Here is an 18,894-nt window from a genome sequence, read left to right as displayed (position 1 = left end):
TTTTCTGCACTCGCTCGTGGTCCACGATGCATGCTTCACGGAGATTGTTTTTCAAGCGTTTATTATTGGGGAATCAGAGAGATTCGAGTGGCTCTAGCTGCTAAGGATGCCACCTCAATCGATGCTATCTACTTCTCAGCTCTCTCTAGACGTTTATTTCCATCTATCCTGTGCTTCTACCTGTTACTCCCACTGCACCATCGTTACCAAGCAAATCCAATGCCGTCAACTCGTGCAATATATGTGCTCATGAGATTCGCCCTTCACCCTACCCCCGCAGTTCTACTCATCCTCCCGCAGTAGCCCCGTCTCCTCATCCACCACCGCCACCTCCCCCTCCTCCTCCTCCTCCTCCTCCGCCTTCTTCCCCGCCCCCTCCTTCTCCTTCTCCTTCCAGAACGCCACCACGACCGCACTCCCCACCACCATCCCACCGCCCACACAGCTCTGCCAGTCCGGCACCCCACCCCACACCAGCCACTCGCCCACCACCGCAAACACCATCTGCGTATACACAATCATGCCCGCCCTCGCCCCCTTCACCATCTGCCACCCCCTCGTCAACAAATACTGCATCGCAAACCCCGACACCCCAATCCCACCCAACAGCCCCCACTCCAGCCCCCCCTGCGGCACCACAAAGCCCCCCGTACTCGGCACCCCCACCAGCACCCCCACCGACACGACCGTCACCAGCCCGCTAAAGTACGCCACCGATATCAGCGGGTGCGCGCGCGCGCCGATCCAGCGGATAGTCGTGTACGCCGTGGCAGCGCCCAGCACGCCGACCAGGCCAATAGAGACGGCGTAGAGGCGCTGGGCGGGGGTGATCTCGGGGGGCGGGATGGCGGCAGAGGGTGCCATGTGGTCGTGGGGGACAGGGAAGAGGAACGACGGGCGGGCGATGAGGGTGACGCCGGCGAGGGAGACGAGGCCGCCCAGCTTCTCGCGGAGGGTGAAGGGTTCGTGGAGGGAGGGGATCTTGGAGCAGGCGTAGCCGACGACGAAGGGCGCGAGGAAGGTGAGCACCACGGCGTCGGGCATGGGCAGGTACGAGAGGCTGGCTGCGGAGTGTCAGTGCTGTCAGTATATACATAGCGAACACTATTATCGTAGGAGGGGGGGGAAAACGCACTGTAGAGGCCATAGACACCGACGAGCCCACCAACCCCCCGGGCAATCAACAGCGGCCACAGATCCCGCCTCCCAAACGGCGCATGCGGCACCTTGTTCCACCACATCCACACAAGACACCCAATCAGCGTGATACTCATGCGTGCAAACAGCACCTCAAAGGCGTGGTAGTGCCTCCCAGCGGGCAGCGAGATGGCGAGGTAGCGGGTGATGGTCGCCTGCACGGAGGTGAGCACCTGCGAGGCAATGAGCATGCACAGGCCGAGGTGCGAGGGACTGAGCGACCGGAGGAACGACGTCTTTGTCCGCGGCGCTGCGGGCACAGAGCCATACTGGGCTGGGGGGGTCTTGGTCGCGGGCGAGTCTTGTGCGGGCGAGGGCAGGAGCGGGGATGCTGACGAGGGGGACGCCATAGTGACTGATCTGTTCGAATCTCTAGCTAGACGGGCTCACGACTTATAAGAATTAGACCCCGAGTAAAGCAGACACCTCCCTGGGGGCCCTCCCACATCTATAAATCTGAATTTGTCAGTCACCCCGGCGTGTAGCTGTCACAGAGTCGGCAAAGCGGCAGGATGAGAAGACCAGCGCGTGCGGATATGTAATCACCAGGGTCCACACCGTCATGGGCCACCCGCTTCAAGACCCTGCATTGCATCAAAGACGCGACCAACGTCCGGAGAATCCATCATGGGGCCCCTTGGCCTCACATAGGCCTTGAATAGCCGCAGGAGAGCGATCTACGAGATTTCCCCGCAATCCGTAGGTGGAATAGTGATCATTGATGAGACATCTGAAACACCACAGTGCGGGGCTCTCTGTCAGCGCCTGCTGTGCTGGGCAATCGCTTCCGGGATATAGCTCAGATCATCGCAGCGAGCCATTCTCCAGTATCTATTCTTATTCTATGTACATACTCGCACGAGATAACACAGACAATCAAGCTTTTTGCACTCGGTGACCGTCGCTCCCCCACTACAACCCGCCGAACGCCCTCACCGCCTCATAATACACATCCGCAATGCCCTCGCAGACCTCCCGCTTGAGCAAGCCATACGTTCCACACATGTTATACAGATCCCTCTTGAAGTTATCATCAATGAGCAGCCTATTCGCCTCCGTGAACCTGCTTTGCGCCTTGAAGTTACGATACCCAAAGTCGTGTCTCTTGCAGGAACTCAGAAAGTTAAACCCAGCAGGATAATCCGGCGAGTAACTGCACCCATCATCCGTCCAGTCGAGCGTCGTTGGGACCCCCGCCGCCTTCGCCGCCAAAAACACCGGCAGCGTCACGGAAAAGAGGAACGTGTTGGTCGCGGAAACGTCAGCAGCAGTGACGGCGGAGGTGGTGACGCTACTGATGGAGAATACCAGTGCCTCGTCGGACACCGTGGGCTCGATGAACTCTTCTGCCGTCAGGGAGGAGGAGGCCGACGAGAGGACGTCGGCTGTGAGGTCTGTGGTGTCTGGGACGTCGCCACGGACATCGGTGGTGGTCGTGTTGACGAGGGGCACGGACAGATCGGGGAGGGAGATGGTGCTGTTGCTGGCAAGCAGCTTGTACACGGAGGACTCGGGGTCGAGGTCCTGTCTGCGGAGGACGACGCCAGCGTTGACGCTCAATGCGCCGAGGGTGAGGAGGAGAAGAGAGCGGTAGAGGGAAGGCATTCTGACGTTGATGGGTCGTAGAGGTCTTCAACGATGTGTGATAAACAGACGAGGACTGACGATCCGAAAAACAGAACCAAACAAACGCTGGGAATTACTACCAATTTATAGAAACGCCCTCCTCACGATCCCTCCCCCCATCAGCAACTCCGTTACTGCAATTCAGCACTTTCAGCTTTCCCTCGACGCCGTTCAGCGGAAGTTTGCAGCACTAGAACCCATGATCTTGCACCTTCAGGCGCGGGAAACAAAGCCCCTGCCGAGCCCAAAGAGGTTCATCAACCGAATTAATATATGAGATTGAGCGCTTATACTACCAGGGATTCGGCGAGATCAGCGGGGTCTGTCTGGCTAGCTGGGCGAGGAATTCCGCTTGTCTTGGGAGAAGTGAACATTCTGAACGTTTTTGGCAGCTTATTGTGACTGTTCAGCGCTGTGGTCACAACTGCACTCTTAAAGCTGTTGTATACATGATGACATGCACTATCAACTGCGAGTCTGGGCTCTTTAGGTAGCATGTTTTGTTTTACTCCTCATTCCTCACGTCACAAGGACGGATTCCACTGAAGTTGATGTCAGCCCTGCTTCCGGGCCTGGGGTCGAGATGGAATGACCCGTTGATTGTTTCTCCCCTTTCCCCACTCTGCTACATGTAACGGTCAAGTATTGCCCTAGGCTCGTGTAACCTTGCGCATCCATGGGGATAGCCGCAGATGATGGGGATTAATTCTCAAAACAGCATGCGCGACGCGGTCTGGCATCTAAAGACTGCTGAGTGCAAACAGAGCTGAATTATTTATGCCGTTTCTATATATGCAGTGCTACACGCCCTCGAATACCGCACGTCGATTGGGAGGCTTGGATATTACGCAACTGGAGATATAGTTATACCCTCATATATTAGATTGCAGATGATGAATATATTATGCTCTCGACGGGCCTTTACTCAAAGTAGTGTATTCAGTAGCAAAGGCACCGCCACAATATCCAGATCCACAGTAGGTACAGTTTAACATTTGCTTCTGCACGTCTTGCGGCATGGGTATTTAATATATATTGCTCCCCACATATATCTCGTGCAAGGAACACGGATGTTGCCGAACGTTTTGTGGGGCCTACCGGTAGAATTCTGCATACTGCACGAGCGTGTACCTTGCGTATATATTCCTTAGCGGATAGCTACTTGTATTAGTAGCGGACTCCTGATTGCTTGATCAATTAATCTGCTCCGCTTTCGGCGGCTAGGTGAAATGAGGTGGGTAGTTTAGTTGGGTGGTGAAACCCTAACCCTTATCGCCTTGGCAGGAGGCGGATTTCAGCTGGTAGTCGCGAAACCATGTCTCAGCTGAATTTCCGATAGATAGGTGGATAATGGATATGTAGTTGGCTTATTTGGACTTGTCCGTCCTCCGCGGGCAATGTACGTTGGTGAACATTTAAGATATCTTTGCTTCCTGTGCGGCCATGCATTGGATTAGCTCTTATATTTATCCCACTTTCAACATCTTACCCATATGGCCATGGTTGAGTTGAAAACTAGGACCTTGAAGTCAGGAAGCCTGGCACTCAAAGCCAGGGGTATGATGAACTTGGCCTATTCTTGGCGCGTTCATCAAAAATATGGTTATCAACCCGGCGGAAGAACGAGATGGCAGCAAGCACTACCTACACTCTCGGCACAACACAGAGACCCCACGCGGTACCGTCTTCCATCCCGACCGGACGGTCGTATCTTTGCCACGAAAGCAGTCTGGCGTAGGCCCCATCCACTCATAAGAATAGAGCCTTGTCCGGAGTACGCCAAATCCTCCGGCAGCGAACGCCGAGTGTACTAACCTATCCCTTTCTTTTTTGTGTGTCGTGTGTAGTATTCAGTATGAGAGACATCTTAGACTATGGGCTTGGCTACGTGGTTTTATTTGGACTTTTCTTCATTGAACACACGTAGGTGCTGTACCTTGGCTGAGACGGCGTAGGGCAGAGTGGGGTAGTGGAAGATGCAATAACGAGAGAAGACGTCGGCATCGAAGAGAAAGTACATGTATTCAGTAAGCCAGCGAGTCCCTAGCAGTACAAGTTCCGTAGGCGAATGCTAGAATGGGAAGTTGAAACAGGATTGAGCAACCAAAGTAAGAGAGGAGAGAGGAGCATTTCTGATGCCCGAGCGAGTGATCGAGTCAGTCTGTTCTTTATCATTCCAGTCAAATAACGCGTACACTCAAGGCTGGAGAGAATCGAGTGATTATCCATGACGCTCTCTGCACGCAGTATCGATCTACACCTAACCGTGATCGCAACACGCAGCCTCTTGCTAAATTGTAAACCTAACCCCCCGCAAAGCCTTATCAGCTAACCCACATCATTTACCTCATTGCTCCCCCCGGTTACCTTACCAACTTAATATTATTCTGCCACCAAAGAAAAAACGAACTGTCGCTATAAAGAGAGACATCTGTCACCTACATCCACTATCTGGTGTCTGTGGCCCTAGCTTATCTTCTGGGCCCCCGCACCCCATCTTTCCTTAAAGATATTCTCCATCTAGATCTGGCCCCTGTCTGACCTATGGCCCCATATACTCATCCACCCCCGGATAGACTCAAGTCAGGCGGCAATCGAGTATGAAGTCTCCCCTTGCCTCTCTGTGAGCGAAACAACATCGGAAGACCCCCCCAACATCGCTTATAAAGAGTACCGATCCGTCCATGGAAACCCTAACCCTGACTACATCCTCGACCAGATACCCCGCAATACTCTTCGGGCCGTGTGCAGGGCCTGAAGAGAAAGGACCGGCTTTTGGGTAGTGGCTGGGGCGCGCTTATTTATTACCGTTCTCTAAAACCAAAATTCAGGTCTCAACCTAATGCGAAATTTGTGCGAGTGATATATGGTGATCCATGGCCGGTACTGGATTCTTACGCCTCGTTGTCTTCGCGCCTGCTCTAAAGGTTGATTAATAGTTTCTGTGCTTGGAGGCACCAGCCCAAGGCAGCGTTATTGATTGCAAGAACCTGAAAACTCGGCGTGGCGCGGGAGGATCTATGCATTTCAATTAGAGGACGTCTCGCTTTCTCATGTTCTCCTCCGCCATGAGACATTTATATAATAGCAACTACATGTACTTCCTTATCAGCGAGTGACTACCTGTGATGACAAGGGTTGTCTCCTTTAGTCGGTTGGTTTCTCAACGTACGCTCATCGAACAAATCATAATAACAGACCACTCCCACATACACCCCAAGCATCGAGACCTCACGCGGAGCGTTACCTCTAGGATGTGCTTGCGCCGAATATACATCGTCCCGCATTTCATCATGTCGATCACCGCTTCCGCACTCTTCACACTGTTGCACCAAACACAGGCCATCTGCGAGGTCACCTGCGCGCAGTCAAAGGTTGGACCCATATTAGCTCTCAAGGTCCTTGCACTCAAATGATATTCTCTCATGATCACATATGTTCACACGCAGAAGACGCTTCCAATCTTCCACGGACTCCACCGGACGCTTGCAGATACATATTAAATCCCCTGTCGAGATGTACTCAGTCCTGACTATATGGTATTTATGGAGTTCATACCGGCGCTTCTACCGGAGAGTGGGGGGGCCCGTGACCTATATATGCGAGGTAGTGAGAGGTCTATGCTGTATGGCTTACGTTCAACCTCAGGCGAAAACTTTCCACTTACCCATCGCTGCTCATTCCAACATACTCCTAACTTCTGCTGTACCTAGAAGGGGTAACAGGACAATGAAGCCAGCCCTTTCTTGCTTGGTCCGTTGCGTCTCGTTTTGTTACTTGTCTTAATAAGCCTAGAAGTCAGTCCTCGCCAAAAGATGACAGTCCGAGGGATACTTGGGGCTTGGAAACTATACGTTTGCCTGGTCTTGGTGGAACGATATTCTGCCAAGTGGTTTGCCCTAGTGTGAGGCATGATTACAATCGATTAGGTTTTTCGCCTTTAACCGAGTCAACTCACCCTCCCAGACCTATCAAATCATACTCATGATCATTGATTGATGGTATAAACTCATACCTATTCGATTATTCTGATTGATTACAGGATTATATCTTCGGCCTTTAAGACAGAATTTCTTACTAAAATTGACCTCAGGTTTATGGGAGGGGAAATGATTATTTGCCGGTCATATTTCGTGGTTTGACTGTCTCTTTGGACTTATATGATTTAATCTATTTATTGCAAAAAACTAATCATGATTATGATTGGAAATGTCACCCCTAATCGAGTCTAATCAAATCAAATACTCGATTTTTGTACTCGATTATAGTCAACTCATGCCGCACACTAGTTTGCCCTTCAAGAATACATTCACCAGTAGTATATTCAGAAGCGTCCTAGTTAGTTCATGTTTCCTCAAACATCAGCATAGCCACACGCGCCCCGGATCAACCGGACAAGAATCACAACAGCCGTTTGGCACGATAAGAGGCCTCCAAATATTTTATAAAACACAGCTACACGCTGAAATATCTTCATTGTACCATATTAGAGTATATTCAAAACGTTAATAAGAAAAAAGTATAATGATAATGTTTCACTAGTTACGAGTGATAGTTCATGACTAGAACTCTGAGACTAGCCTTTGAGTGCTATTCCCAGTTTTCAAATTCCTTTCCACGGTTTATGATTGTGACTTAAGCCGGAGACCATGGTTTGGACTATTATGAATCTCTATATCGTAGTTAATGGTATGTGATGGAAGAACGGCATCACTATCATTGACACCTTTCGCCGCACAAGCGACCGAACCTTGGAGCTAGACTTCTACCGTAGACTACACGCATTTATATCCTCTGTCAGATGAGGTTTATTTAGGTATCTCACATAGGCACAGGATGCAAGCTTTGTACATGATAGATTCATTGATAACCTAACAATACAAGATATTTGTCTGAATATATACAGGTTCCAGAGAGACCCCGAACGGAGAGACATTGTCGAAAAATTAACTTGATCCTACATAGCTATAGCCTAACGGTTAGGACTCCTCTCACGTATCCGCGGACATCTCATATATGCAGTTATCATCCAAGACCACTACTGCATATGCCAATATTCCATGTCAGGCGGCAGAGTACCCCCCTCGTTTTTATGGCTAGCAATACCAGGGATTTACAATATGCAATCTACTTGAATATAATAAGAGGTGTGTCTACAAGTCCGTGGGGCGATGGGATGCCAGTTGAAGTTCTTTTGCGGCACTGCGCGTTTTAATTACCCATAGTAAACGGGTGACAATCTTCTTGCAGATTGTTGTCGATAACAGAGTACCAGTTTGGGCATGTGCTCCACCTTGTACTCGGGTGTACTCTTAACGATCACCACTTATTTGTCTATATGTGTCTATATGGATATCAAAGGGCCTCACCTGGATCTATTTGTGATCGACTGGCCGGGTTAAAGACAACATGTCTTGGCAAAATATTTGACCTACATGTAGTATCCGAGAGGCTCATCACCTACCCCCCTGATGTCGAGATCCATCCGGTAAGGAGGCTGATGTCCCCCCATGATCTGCGCGTTGATTGACGTGAGATATTCTTATATGAAAATCCTTTCCCCTGCTTACTGGTTCTACCCCCCGAGAAAGGTAATTGTGACCAACCGAATGAATCGTGCTTATCTCCTTTTCATTGAGGGTGAATATCTTGGATCCAGATCTCCGATGATAGATCTAGCTCGAATCTAACTCGAATCGAATCCCGTGGATCAAGTAAAGAAACCCCCCCCCCCCCCCCATGGTGGTGTTCTAGAGCAATCTTTACTAGCATATCATGTCCAGGATACCACCGGCGACTCCTCCAAAACAACACCGATGCCAATGATAGAGTCCACAAGTCTGGCCTAAAAATTGACTTAAATTAGCAAGGGGGAAAAAAGCATTTTTGTGGTTTTTATATCGCCGAATCTACCTAAACCTCCACCACCTTTCTTTTTTTTCCCCGACGAGATTTCCTAATTAAAACAAGAATTGTGACACCGGGTAGTGTGTGGCATTGAAAATCCGATTTCTGTGGTTGCGGTTGTATTTTGGTTAGACTCGAAAAGTAAGATAATCCGATTCGGGTATCGAGGATCTTGGCTCTTCCGAATTCCCCCCCTTCAACCCAACCCTAGTACCAACAATCGTACAGTTGAAGCATGTTTCCCGGATTGCCCCCCCCCCCCCCCCCCCCTCTTCGTATCCCCCACCCCCATGTTATCACCATGGATTCAAGTCTCTGAAAAGGGACATAGTGTAGATGTCAGACCAAGATGTGGCCGGTGATGGTGATCAATGGGTGTATATGTGCAAGGAACCGGTATACGTTTCCAGACACCGGTCCCCTGGATGTGGAAAAGCGACTGTTGGCCAGGACATTCCCGCGGTGTTTGTATTGATCCCTATCCTAGAAGCTTTGCCTGGCGTTTCGTGCTGCTCGATACCAACTGAAGATGTGGCAGAGTTGATGGATAAAAAGCCTCAATATATACTTTTCCAGACCATGAACAACGAGACAAAAATCCCTCGATTCATCCTTGACTAACCTTTCTAGGTGTGTTGTCTATTGAAGGGTTGCGGTATTTCTTTTACTGATTCTCCTGAGTGTAAGGTTGTTACGAATACCAAATCCGATGCCTTAAAACGGGTAAAAAGGCCTTGATCGAGGCCCGGTTGGCAAGGCGAATCTAATCCAGGCTTCATGGTGATCACAAGATCTCCATTATTTTAGAATCATCCGAGTGTCAACTCGCAAGAATCATTGGCTAATGGAATAATATTGATGGATCACCGCGAAGATTTATTTGAATGGTGGCGTTTGCCGACTGGTTACCTCAACTCTTATTCGGAATATATGTTGATGTACCTTTCATGGGGGATCCCTGTGGTGTGGAGAAACATGTCTTGTGAGCTCCCTATCTAGATATTTATTTTCAGTACTACATTCACAGCTAATTAATTTTTCTCTTCTAAAATTAAAGGAATATTTGTGATGATACTGACAAGATCTCACAGTTGTTCATGCCTCATTCAATGACATTATACTCTAACAAATTCCTAAACATAACTAGCAATACCAGTTTGCAATTAATTTAGCAGCGCATTCACGACGGCAATATTCGATCATATCAGGACGCCTCAATGAAAGCCTCCACCATCACCTGCCAAGAGCCAGGGTATCTCTCGGCTATATAGCTAGATCGGTTTGTATCCTAGTATCTGTTGATATTGAGGCAGCAGATTTTAAATATGGCCTGGCCAAACATAGCTGAATAGGGCAGATTGCAGGATCTTACTCGCTACACTCAAGTTCCCCTTGCATATAAAGTATTTCCTGATAGCTACATGTAGCACTTCTACTGAGCCCAACTAGTGAGCTTTGCTCGGCGTTTGACGTTGAGGCGTGCACGTGTGGTGTGCCCACATATTCTGATTCACCAATTTCTTTTTGAAGGTCTTTAATATTGATAGTGACGGCAAAAATATCAGCGATATCTCATCTTACGTTTCTTTGATTCTGGGATATTTACAGGCCGTACAATAATCTGGGAATGCTTTAGAAAACAAGGCCAAAGCCTTTTGAGCATATTCCCCCACAAAAATCAGACTCCGTTGATTTATAGAAATCAGTACTCCTTGAGGATGGCATGTGTTTTTGCTAGAGTTGCCTAAAGGAAGTTTTTTCTGTTATGAGATTGAATTCCAGGTACTGACAACTTAATAGATTCCTTTTTTTTCGCCATGTTGTGGTGTTCAGGCCTGGGCGCTTATCTGACATACGGGCTCAGATCAGGAACAAGGGGGTAAGGGGTGAATCCACGTGTGGTTTCGGATACTGCAGGGGGTGTTGGTTTCATGTTTGTATCAGAATACCATTGGATTGTTGGCAATGCGGGGCACTGTTGTCAACTTCCACTCTCTGCAGCCCGTTCGAATTGGCATGCACGCACTGGGCGTTGTGCATTCCCATGCAGGCTTCCATTCCACTCTAGAAGCACCGCGTGTGCAACCATCGAATGCGCCTGGCGGTGTCATTAATTCTCCGATTTCTAGAAGGCACATCCCCAGGCTTCTAGAAGAATATGAAACGAGATCATAGCCCCGGCTCATCCATCGGTCAGGCACATATCTACTCCGGTTGGACGGATTGCCGTAATAATCTGAAACGCGCGAAGCTGTCAAGTTACTCCTCAGGCAAACCTTGCAATTTCATCTTTGCACCATAATCAACGTTTTTTTTAGATGAATGGGGTGTTAACTGGAGACGTGGTAGGTGCCTGAGCATGGTTCGCAATGTTGCCTGAGTTCTTTAAGCAGCAATTTCTACATCAATTGTGAAATATTGTTGTGTGAGGAAATGAGCAATTTGACTTTGTGATACTTCGTCTAGAACAACTAACATAGGTAAAGAAGTAGCTAGATGTGGCGACCTGCGCGTTAGAGATAGTAATGATCATGTACCTTGGCCAATCGAAAGCCCTGGGGTACCCCAACGATAGGTTGATAGCTACGGAACCCTTATGGGGCCCGCCACTGATAACTTCTTGAGATCATTTTTGAGAAGGTTTGAGATACGTTATCAGGGAACAATCTCAATTCATTTAAATCCAAGTCCGTCGGCCCGTATGGGGCTGTTTAATTGATACGGATGCGCTTTCGCCTTAGGAATAATTATATATACTTCAATCCATTCACCCCTCTATCAAGATGACCCGATAATCTCAACGACAGCGAACTCGAACTCTGTCTACGGAACGTCCCCTCATTTTATATATAATCTTGCTTTGTGGACAACGGTACAACTAACAACTAACTGACGTATATACACATACGTAGAGACAACTACGACCTCGACTTGTGGAATCGGTCTGAGAAATCGAAACACAGGTCTACGCGCCAGAAGCTTGGATATGGCCATGGGGTTGATGTGCAAGGCTTGTTTACTTACTCCTCAACATTTTCTTCCTCTCCTTTGGCCATCATACCCCAGGCCCTTTTTTTTTTTTTTTTTTTTTCACTCTTTCGTTGGTTGTGTTGCAATTCATATTGTTGTTCTTGTTGTGATTGCATTTCCATCTTTGGCCTCAATTCACGCCTGCCTCACGCTCTAAGCTACCTTATCCCATACGTACAGACAGTTGTTCCTCACTTTATAATCCCTATCCGAGCATTTTCCCGCGCATCATTTTGGTGTGTTTTACCTCAGTTGCCCTTATTGTTTTTATTTTATTTTCTTCTTCGTTTGCAATCTACGTTATACGTTTCCTCCGTTCTTTCGTCAGAATATATTGCAAGAATTACATGTTGGTTCCATAATTTCGCTCCTTAGACAATGTGTCCAAACGCTCTCTGCATATACTTGTACAGGTTTTACTTGCCGTATGAGTTTATTGTCAGCCTCATGTACCGCCTTGTAAGATCACAAAGGCTCTGTTTCATCCATTGATCCTGAGCCAAGCGTCTTACACTAATCGGCCCAAAAAAATTTTCAAAACCATATTGAACATCTGTTACGCAGGCTCCGTTTCGTGTCCATCTGGGCCAACCTATCATCCTTTCTATCATCGTTCCAACGCAGCAATACCCCGCGCTCGGTTCTCAATAATCTACAAAGAGCGGATATCTAACGCCTGAGATTGACACTACCAGTGCCCGCATGAACTTCAGATGCAATGGCTATCTGGACTGGGCATCATCGGTCGAAAATATTTTATGCCTTGCCTAGCACCAGCGCGGCTGAATTTCACCTCCCCGAAACTTACGCTCCTAGGTGTGCTCGGCGGTAGATCAGCTATACCAATGGTGGTTTCTGCATGCAGTTCCCCGCTCTGCACGTCAACTGAAACTGGGCCGCAAAAAACGTCAGAGTAGAAGGTTGATAATCTCTGTGGCCGTAGGAATTGCACTTCGCACAAATGTTTAACTCTGCAGATGAGACGTTTCCTGCAGCAAGGCTGCAACAGTGCAAAGCAGTAATGAATATTGGGTCACCTTTCATTCGGCAATAGGCACAGATTTATGATACGATACAATTGAGACTTAAGGATTGAATAAAACTTTAGTGCTTGAATTATCGGCGGTACGTCCCAATCATTAAAATAAAACAAAGAAAACAAAACTTGCACTGTTCGATATGAAGGAAAAAGAAAATAAGCTAATAGCCAGGCGGATTATGTCACCGTCAAGGGTGTTTTTCTTCTCGTGCTCCAAATACCGGGGATAGTGAACCAGGAAATCCTCGCAAAGATAGTTGGTGCACGGCGCCCTATTGGCTGATGACCGCCAATGAGCATGGTGAGGTGCGCTTCGGCAATAGGTAACTGGGCTTGACAACTGCCACGGTGTGCCCTACTTTTGACACTGTTTCGACAATCCACCCGCATGCATCCACTTCCCTGGTATTGATTCGGCAAGTTTCCCGCCCTCTTCCCCATGATTTTTGATTGCCAGGAATATTACGTCCTGCGGGATCTCCTGCCTTTTGGGAACTTAACCTCATGCTTCAACTTGAGATGCTGTCTTAGATTGTCTTTGCGGCTAAATCCGTTATCGGGAACACCGCGATTACATCCCGGTATGGGACATAGATGTCCAGGAGATGGCTGATGAACAGACTCCTTATGACGGTCCATTTCAGCGCGTCTCTTGAACTGCAAGTTACATCCCCGGACTGGGCACCTGTATCGTCGGCCCGGGGCAGAAGACAAGCCTGTACTTCTGACGTCGACACTGTAAAAAGAAAGAAGAAACTTAATTAGTCTCTATTGATAAAGTGAAAAAATAGATGAGAAATATGTACCTTTTGTTTTTTTGGTCGATCGGCAGCTCCAAAATTGGCGTTTCTTTCTCCTCGGTGATTACAGTAGTGTTGTTCCCTTGATTATTGTGGGTCTTGCCAGAGGTATTGCTGTGAATGGTTGCTTGTTAGAAAAGATAAAAAATAAAAAAAATAAAAAAAAGTAATTAAAGGTATTACCGGATCGCGGTCGGGACGTCATCTAGATCTGAGGAATAATGGGGTTGATATCCAAGATTTGTGATATTATCTTCCACTGTTCTCGGGGACTGGAAATAGTGGCTATTGTTCATCCCACTCCCAGGCTGCAATTCTGTGTAGGCCGTGTATTGGGTATTCTCAAAATTTCGGCTGAATTCATCTTCGCTACTACAGGGGTAAATAGGTAAGCCGACCAATCAAAATCAAAAGCAGCACTTCTGTCACAAAAATGGTTTTGTAAAAGCTTACTATTGCGTCCATGGGGACTGGGGTAGCTGCATTGCAGGGCTAGAAGGAGCTGGCAAAAACGTTTGCTGCACAGGCGATGAGTGATCTACGCCATTCTCTTCAACCAAGCGCAAGCTCGATATTCCATAATCTTGTTCCCCACAGGGGTATGTCTCGAGCTCCACCACAGGAGATTGATAATTTTCCTGACGTGGGCTATAACGAGAACCCCGGTAATTATAGCAGCTATCGTGATGTTCATGATGTTGGTATATCGAAGGTTGAGGGCATTCGTAGCCTACATCGCCTAAACGCTCGTCTGTAGCGCGCCTATGGATTGAATCAAAGTCCATCAATGGATAGGGATTGGTTTGTTCAAGATAAATGTTGGACAAACTGCGGTAGTTATAGTTATAGTTTTCCATATTGTTGATTATTAGGGAGCTGGATAGTTTTTCTGGGTGGTCGGTGGGTGATGATATATGGGGATCTCAAAAATTCTGTGTCGTATATATGATATTCCTGACCGTTTTTGTAGTTAAGGCGTAATGGCTGTACGGTGTACCTACATATATGTTTGGATACATTAATATGCCAGACATGGTGTGGTGTGCATGCCACACTACACCTTCATGGCCTTGAACGGGGCTATTCGAATGCGTGGCACCGTACACGCCCGATAAGGAGGCTAGGTCTGTCTGTCTTAGATCGTCGCAGGGATCCACTCCCGGGGCCCGAAGTGCTGGACCTCCCAATCCAGCTCTCAAGACTTTCCATAGTATATTGTCAAAGTCGTTCCCGTTGTCAATGTTTTTTTTTTTTCGGGGAGGAGTTTCTTTTTTCTTCTTCTTCCCCTTCGGTAAGTACTCATTATAAATCCTGAGTACTTCTTTGCTCTCAACACTCTCGCCCCAAAGTTAGCAATGGAGCCCATACGATGATGCCTGTTGGGCGACTCTGGCTTCCCATAATATTGTTAACCCCCGCATGGATCTTGATGCATTGGATGGATGGGAAGGTAGATGATGCAGGAACAAGATCTGGTGAGACAGAGGAGGAGCATGTGTAGCTGGCTGGTATCCAATGCGGGTCAAAGACTAAGTAGATCTCATCCCAACTCCACTTCCCAATCGCTCCAAGCAGGAAAATTTTTCTCGTGTTACCCAAGGGTGTATGTACCGTACCTTGCATGAATGATGTATTCAATTGTGCCTTGTGAACCCGGTACATGCAAAGAACAATACCATTCAGCAGTTTACACAGCCTCGATTTCTGAGAACGTGATACGTCACAGCACGTGACCCACTCACTCACACTCGCTCGCTAGACTAGCCCGCGCGCAGGCTTCGGACGAGAGAAAAGAAAGCATGGTTCAATAATCCGATTGTGTGTGAGGAGGGTAGGTGGAACGACGTTCATGGAAGAGAGAGAAAGGAAAAAAAAAAAAAAAAAGAAGCCACCCACTTAGCGAATTCTTTACTTCTGAAACAGGGAGGGCAGTTCCATTCCCATTCAACAGAACATGGAGTGAATTCAGAAATCAAACACTGTCATCCGTGCTCATCGCAAGGCTGCCGTGCCGTTGAGTTCATCAAAATACCATCAATTGCATGCAAACTTCCCACAGAAGATTTTTCTTGGACATTATTGCAACGATTGAGCGCTCTACCATCGCCCCAGATCTTGCATGGGCGTTTATCTTGAATTGTATCATGACAACGCATAGAACCCATTGAGCTGGCCCTGCCACTGGAGCGAGGCACAATCTAAGGGATTCGATTTCTGGAAAACGTTCCCCCATGGCCATATGCATCTGCATAGTCGCGGCAGTGATTTCAGCTGGTCCGTAGTGTTTTATAACCGGGTCCGGTTGTAGTTGATCCAATGGAGCTATAAAAGCCTCCTGACCGCGAAATATACTGCCTTGTGCGCAGGTCAAAAATTTGGGTCCCGGAAATCCTTGTCTGACCGAGACGTTCATGTAAGTATTTACCGAACTATAGCTAATACCTACATACATGTATCTATGATACTCACTTCTTAGCAGCTTTTTTTTAGGCGACCAAGAGATCATGATCAATTGAGTTGATCGATGCTCAGGAATTCTAAAACTCATTGATAGAAGCCCTCCACGTTACCTGGACCTTCATACTCTGAGCGTCTTTTTGCGCATGTCATGAGCACTGATGCTCTCGTAAGTCATTTCTGGATAATATAGCCGTCGCTTTTGTCTATTTTTGAGGCTGTCAAGTCTCCAAGCTGGGAAAGTCTTTCCTAACCTCCCCTAGGGACACCTCATGTATTTTCGATCCAGCAAAAGCCCCGTGACAATTTTGTTTTTCCAGGCATAAAGACCCCCTATCAGTAATTTTGAGAGATCTTCCAATAGGACCCCAATGCAATTCTACGGCCCCCATTTCCAAGTTTTCGCCACAATTTAATGACGAGTGATAACCCATGATTCATTCTCTCACTAAAGAAAACTGAAATGCTCGAATTTTCTTTAATACCAATTTAATAAAGGCCTAATCTACAACTCTAATGAATCATCGAAGTATGCCTTTAGTAGCCTCAACCTTAAAGGTGTATGTTCTGCCTGGCCTAAAGGAGAGGGAAAATCCGGTACTGGGGCCTTTAGAAGACCTGCAAGAGGGACAAAGACATGCCTCAAACCCTGTATCAATTGATGCTCGCAATATGTAATATTTGCCCCTTTAGAATATCTCACAAAGTTAAGTTTGGGCGTTGCATGAGATTGTTCAACTGAAGTGGGTGCCTTACGTACGTTGGGGATCATAGTCATGTAGTCGACCCCCTCTTTCAACATTTCTGGTATTCCGTCCTGAGTTCGATTAGAGTCTCACACCTGAGTCTGTACTTTTAGATTCTGTGGTTTCTCTCGGATTCCCCATGGCCGTACTCGATTCAATATGCCGATTACTCAAATCGAATCTTGGGCGCTGATAACGATTCCAGGTACACAGATGAGTCAACGAAGATTGCTATAGATATCCTTCTCGGTTAATTGAACTCCCGGTACCGTTAAAGATTCCCAGACTACTGAGGAGCTGGAATCATGCAGCTGTCCTCGGCGCTGAGAGTGACCACCAGCTAAGAATCAATAAACGGGGTGGTGCCGATTCGATCGCCAATCGACAAATTTCTTAAACCATCCCACCAGACTGCGCAAGTCAGCATATGAGAACCCTGTATTAAGGAGAGGCTGTATAGATGTACACTAGATGAATACGCACCATAGTGGCAGCGAACATCCTGATCTAGACCCCCACTAAGCTTGCTAGATTAATTGCGCTCTGTAACAGAAACTTCGATCTGCCTCGGACTTTGGCACACGCTGGGTCACTCTCCATCAGCCGCCTATGTCGCTACGTGGCCAGAGATGCGATGAAAGGGCTCTCTTATGTACTGCGTATTAATATCAAATATGGTAGCGATGGTGATGGTGGCGGTACGGTGTAGTATCATGATGTACCTACTGTAGTATTCACATGTACTCTACAGGTACATGTAGCTAAGGTAGATGCAACATGGGTTAGTGGTTCTTGGCAATCGATGTACTCGACTATGAGGCTTGTTATATATGGGGCTTAGGATTGGCCAACTCAATTCCCATAATAGCCTTATCGTACCGTTTCTCACCTCCTATGTACATAGACCCTCCCAACTAGTACTCGTAGCTATGAGTATTAATATTACACATCCATGGCCTGGTAGAGCCTCAACGTTAAAACAACGAGACAGTTGTGAGCCCTACGCGTATACGTCCAATCGTCTAATCCTAGCTCGCCTACCATTTGATTGATCTTGCGCTGCCCGGACCACCCTTTGAACCCCCCCTCCCCTTTCCTTTCATTTCCTTTCCCCACAATTGTACAAACGGAGAAGAAGATGTCACTGAGTGTTCAGCACCTCAACACTGATGCGACGTTCCTCATAACTTTCCATCTACCGAGTTCCGGTACAACAACCAAAGAGGGCGATTTCTCGATCCTGTTAGACCCATGGCTACATTCGGATGCCCCTGTGTTCCACCCCCGGTTTTCCAACCAGCTACATACTGTAAAACCGGCTGTAAACTCTCTTCTTGAGTTATCGCCGGCCCCAGATCTCATAATCGTCTCTCAAAGCAAGTCCGATCATTGCCACGAGGAGACACTAAAGGAATTCGACTGGTCAACACATCTGGGTACGCGGTTATACGCCTGTCCAGACGCGAGCTCTATCATTAAAGGCTGGAAATGGTTTCCTTCCTCTCGCATGACCGTATTCAAGAAGAGTGATAGAGTTCGTATCGATATTCCAAATACCCAGAATCCTGAGCGTCCGGCGTGGTTGGAGCTTGAGTTTATCCCCGCCAAGTGGCCATGGGAAATGCCAGGACTCCATTCGGCGATCGGAATAAAGTACTTTTTCACTGAAGCGTTTTCAACAACGAAGATGATTTCAACGCTCTTCACTCCTCATAGCATCCCGATTTCTGCCCTGCGCCCATGGTTTTCACGCTTGCCCGGCAAAAAACCTCAATTGACACTGCTCCTACATCCTTTTAAGCATATCTACAGTTTTATGGGCGGCGAGATTTCGGGCGGATTCCCAGCAGGTTTGGAGATATGCAAAGCCACAGATGTGGGGACTTGGATTTCAACCCATGATGAGGTCAAAGTCGTTGAGGGCTTTGTCTCGAGTCATCTCACTGAGACTACATGGGATCGTGGAAAGGTCGAAGCCGATTTGGCATCAGCTGGGGTTAAAAAGACCGTAGCCAAAGAGCTTAGAGTCTCCGAGAATCTAATTGTAGACGAAGGGGTTGTTCTCAATGTGTGAGGAATACCTATAACAAAT

General features: G+C 47.6%; 5 protein-coding genes across 5 annotated transcripts; 1 reads left to right on the top strand and 4 right to left on the bottom strand.

Moving 5' to 3' along the window:
• Positions 1-282: 282 nt before the first annotated feature.
• Positions 283-1,547, bottom strand: LAJ45_08106 (uncharacterized protein; the record flags this gene model as incomplete). Its single annotated transcript, XM_046117659.1, has 2 exons — positions 283-1,064; positions 1,136-1,547. 2 exons carry the CDS (start codon positions 1,545-1,547, stop codon positions 283-285), a joined length of 1,194 nt encoding a protein of 397 aa, XP_045969308.1.
• Positions 1,548-2,109: 562 nt separating this feature from the next.
• Positions 2,110-2,802, bottom strand: LAJ45_08105 (uncharacterized protein; the record flags this gene model as incomplete). Its single annotated transcript, XM_046117658.1, has 1 exon — positions 2,110-2,802. One exon carries the CDS (start codon positions 2,800-2,802, stop codon positions 2,110-2,112), a length of 693 nt encoding a protein of 230 aa, XP_045969307.1.
• Positions 2,803-13,261: 10,459 nt separating this feature from the next.
• Positions 13,262-14,456, bottom strand: LAJ45_08104 (uncharacterized protein; the record flags this gene model as incomplete). Its single annotated transcript, XM_046117657.1, has 4 exons — positions 13,262-13,535; positions 13,606-13,713; positions 13,783-13,971; positions 14,053-14,456. The coding sequence occupies 4 exons, from the start codon at positions 14,454-14,456 to the stop codon at positions 13,262-13,264; spliced, it is 975 nt and encodes a 324-aa protein (XP_045969306.1).
• A 2,105-nt stretch (positions 14,457-16,561) lies between these two features.
• On the bottom strand, positions 16,562-16,858 carry LAJ45_08103 (uncharacterized protein; the record flags this gene model as incomplete). Its single annotated transcript, XM_046117656.1, has 2 exons — positions 16,562-16,743; positions 16,813-16,858. 2 exons carry the CDS (start codon positions 16,856-16,858, stop codon positions 16,562-16,564), a joined length of 228 nt encoding a protein of 75 aa, XP_045969305.1.
• A 1,082-nt stretch (positions 16,859-17,940) lies between these two features.
• On the top strand, positions 17,941-18,876 carry LAJ45_08102 (uncharacterized protein; the record flags this gene model as incomplete). The annotated part of the gene is made up of 1 exon (XM_046117655.1): positions 17,941-18,876. The coding sequence occupies one exon, from the start codon at positions 17,941-17,943 to the stop codon at positions 18,874-18,876; it is 936 nt and encodes a 311-aa protein (XP_045969304.1).
• Between the last annotated feature and the right edge of the window lie 18 nt (positions 18,877-18,894).

Source organism: Morchella importuna (genome assembly GCF_003444635.1).
Source record: "Morchella importuna strain M04M26 chromosome Unknown Morimp01GS027, whole genome shotgun sequence".
Lineage (NCBI taxonomy): Eukaryota > Fungi > Ascomycota > Pezizomycetes > Pezizales > Morchellaceae > Morchella > Morchella importuna.
The sequence above is the reverse complement of the archived record's forward strand: the minus strand, read 5'-3'. Positions and strand labels throughout refer to the sequence as shown.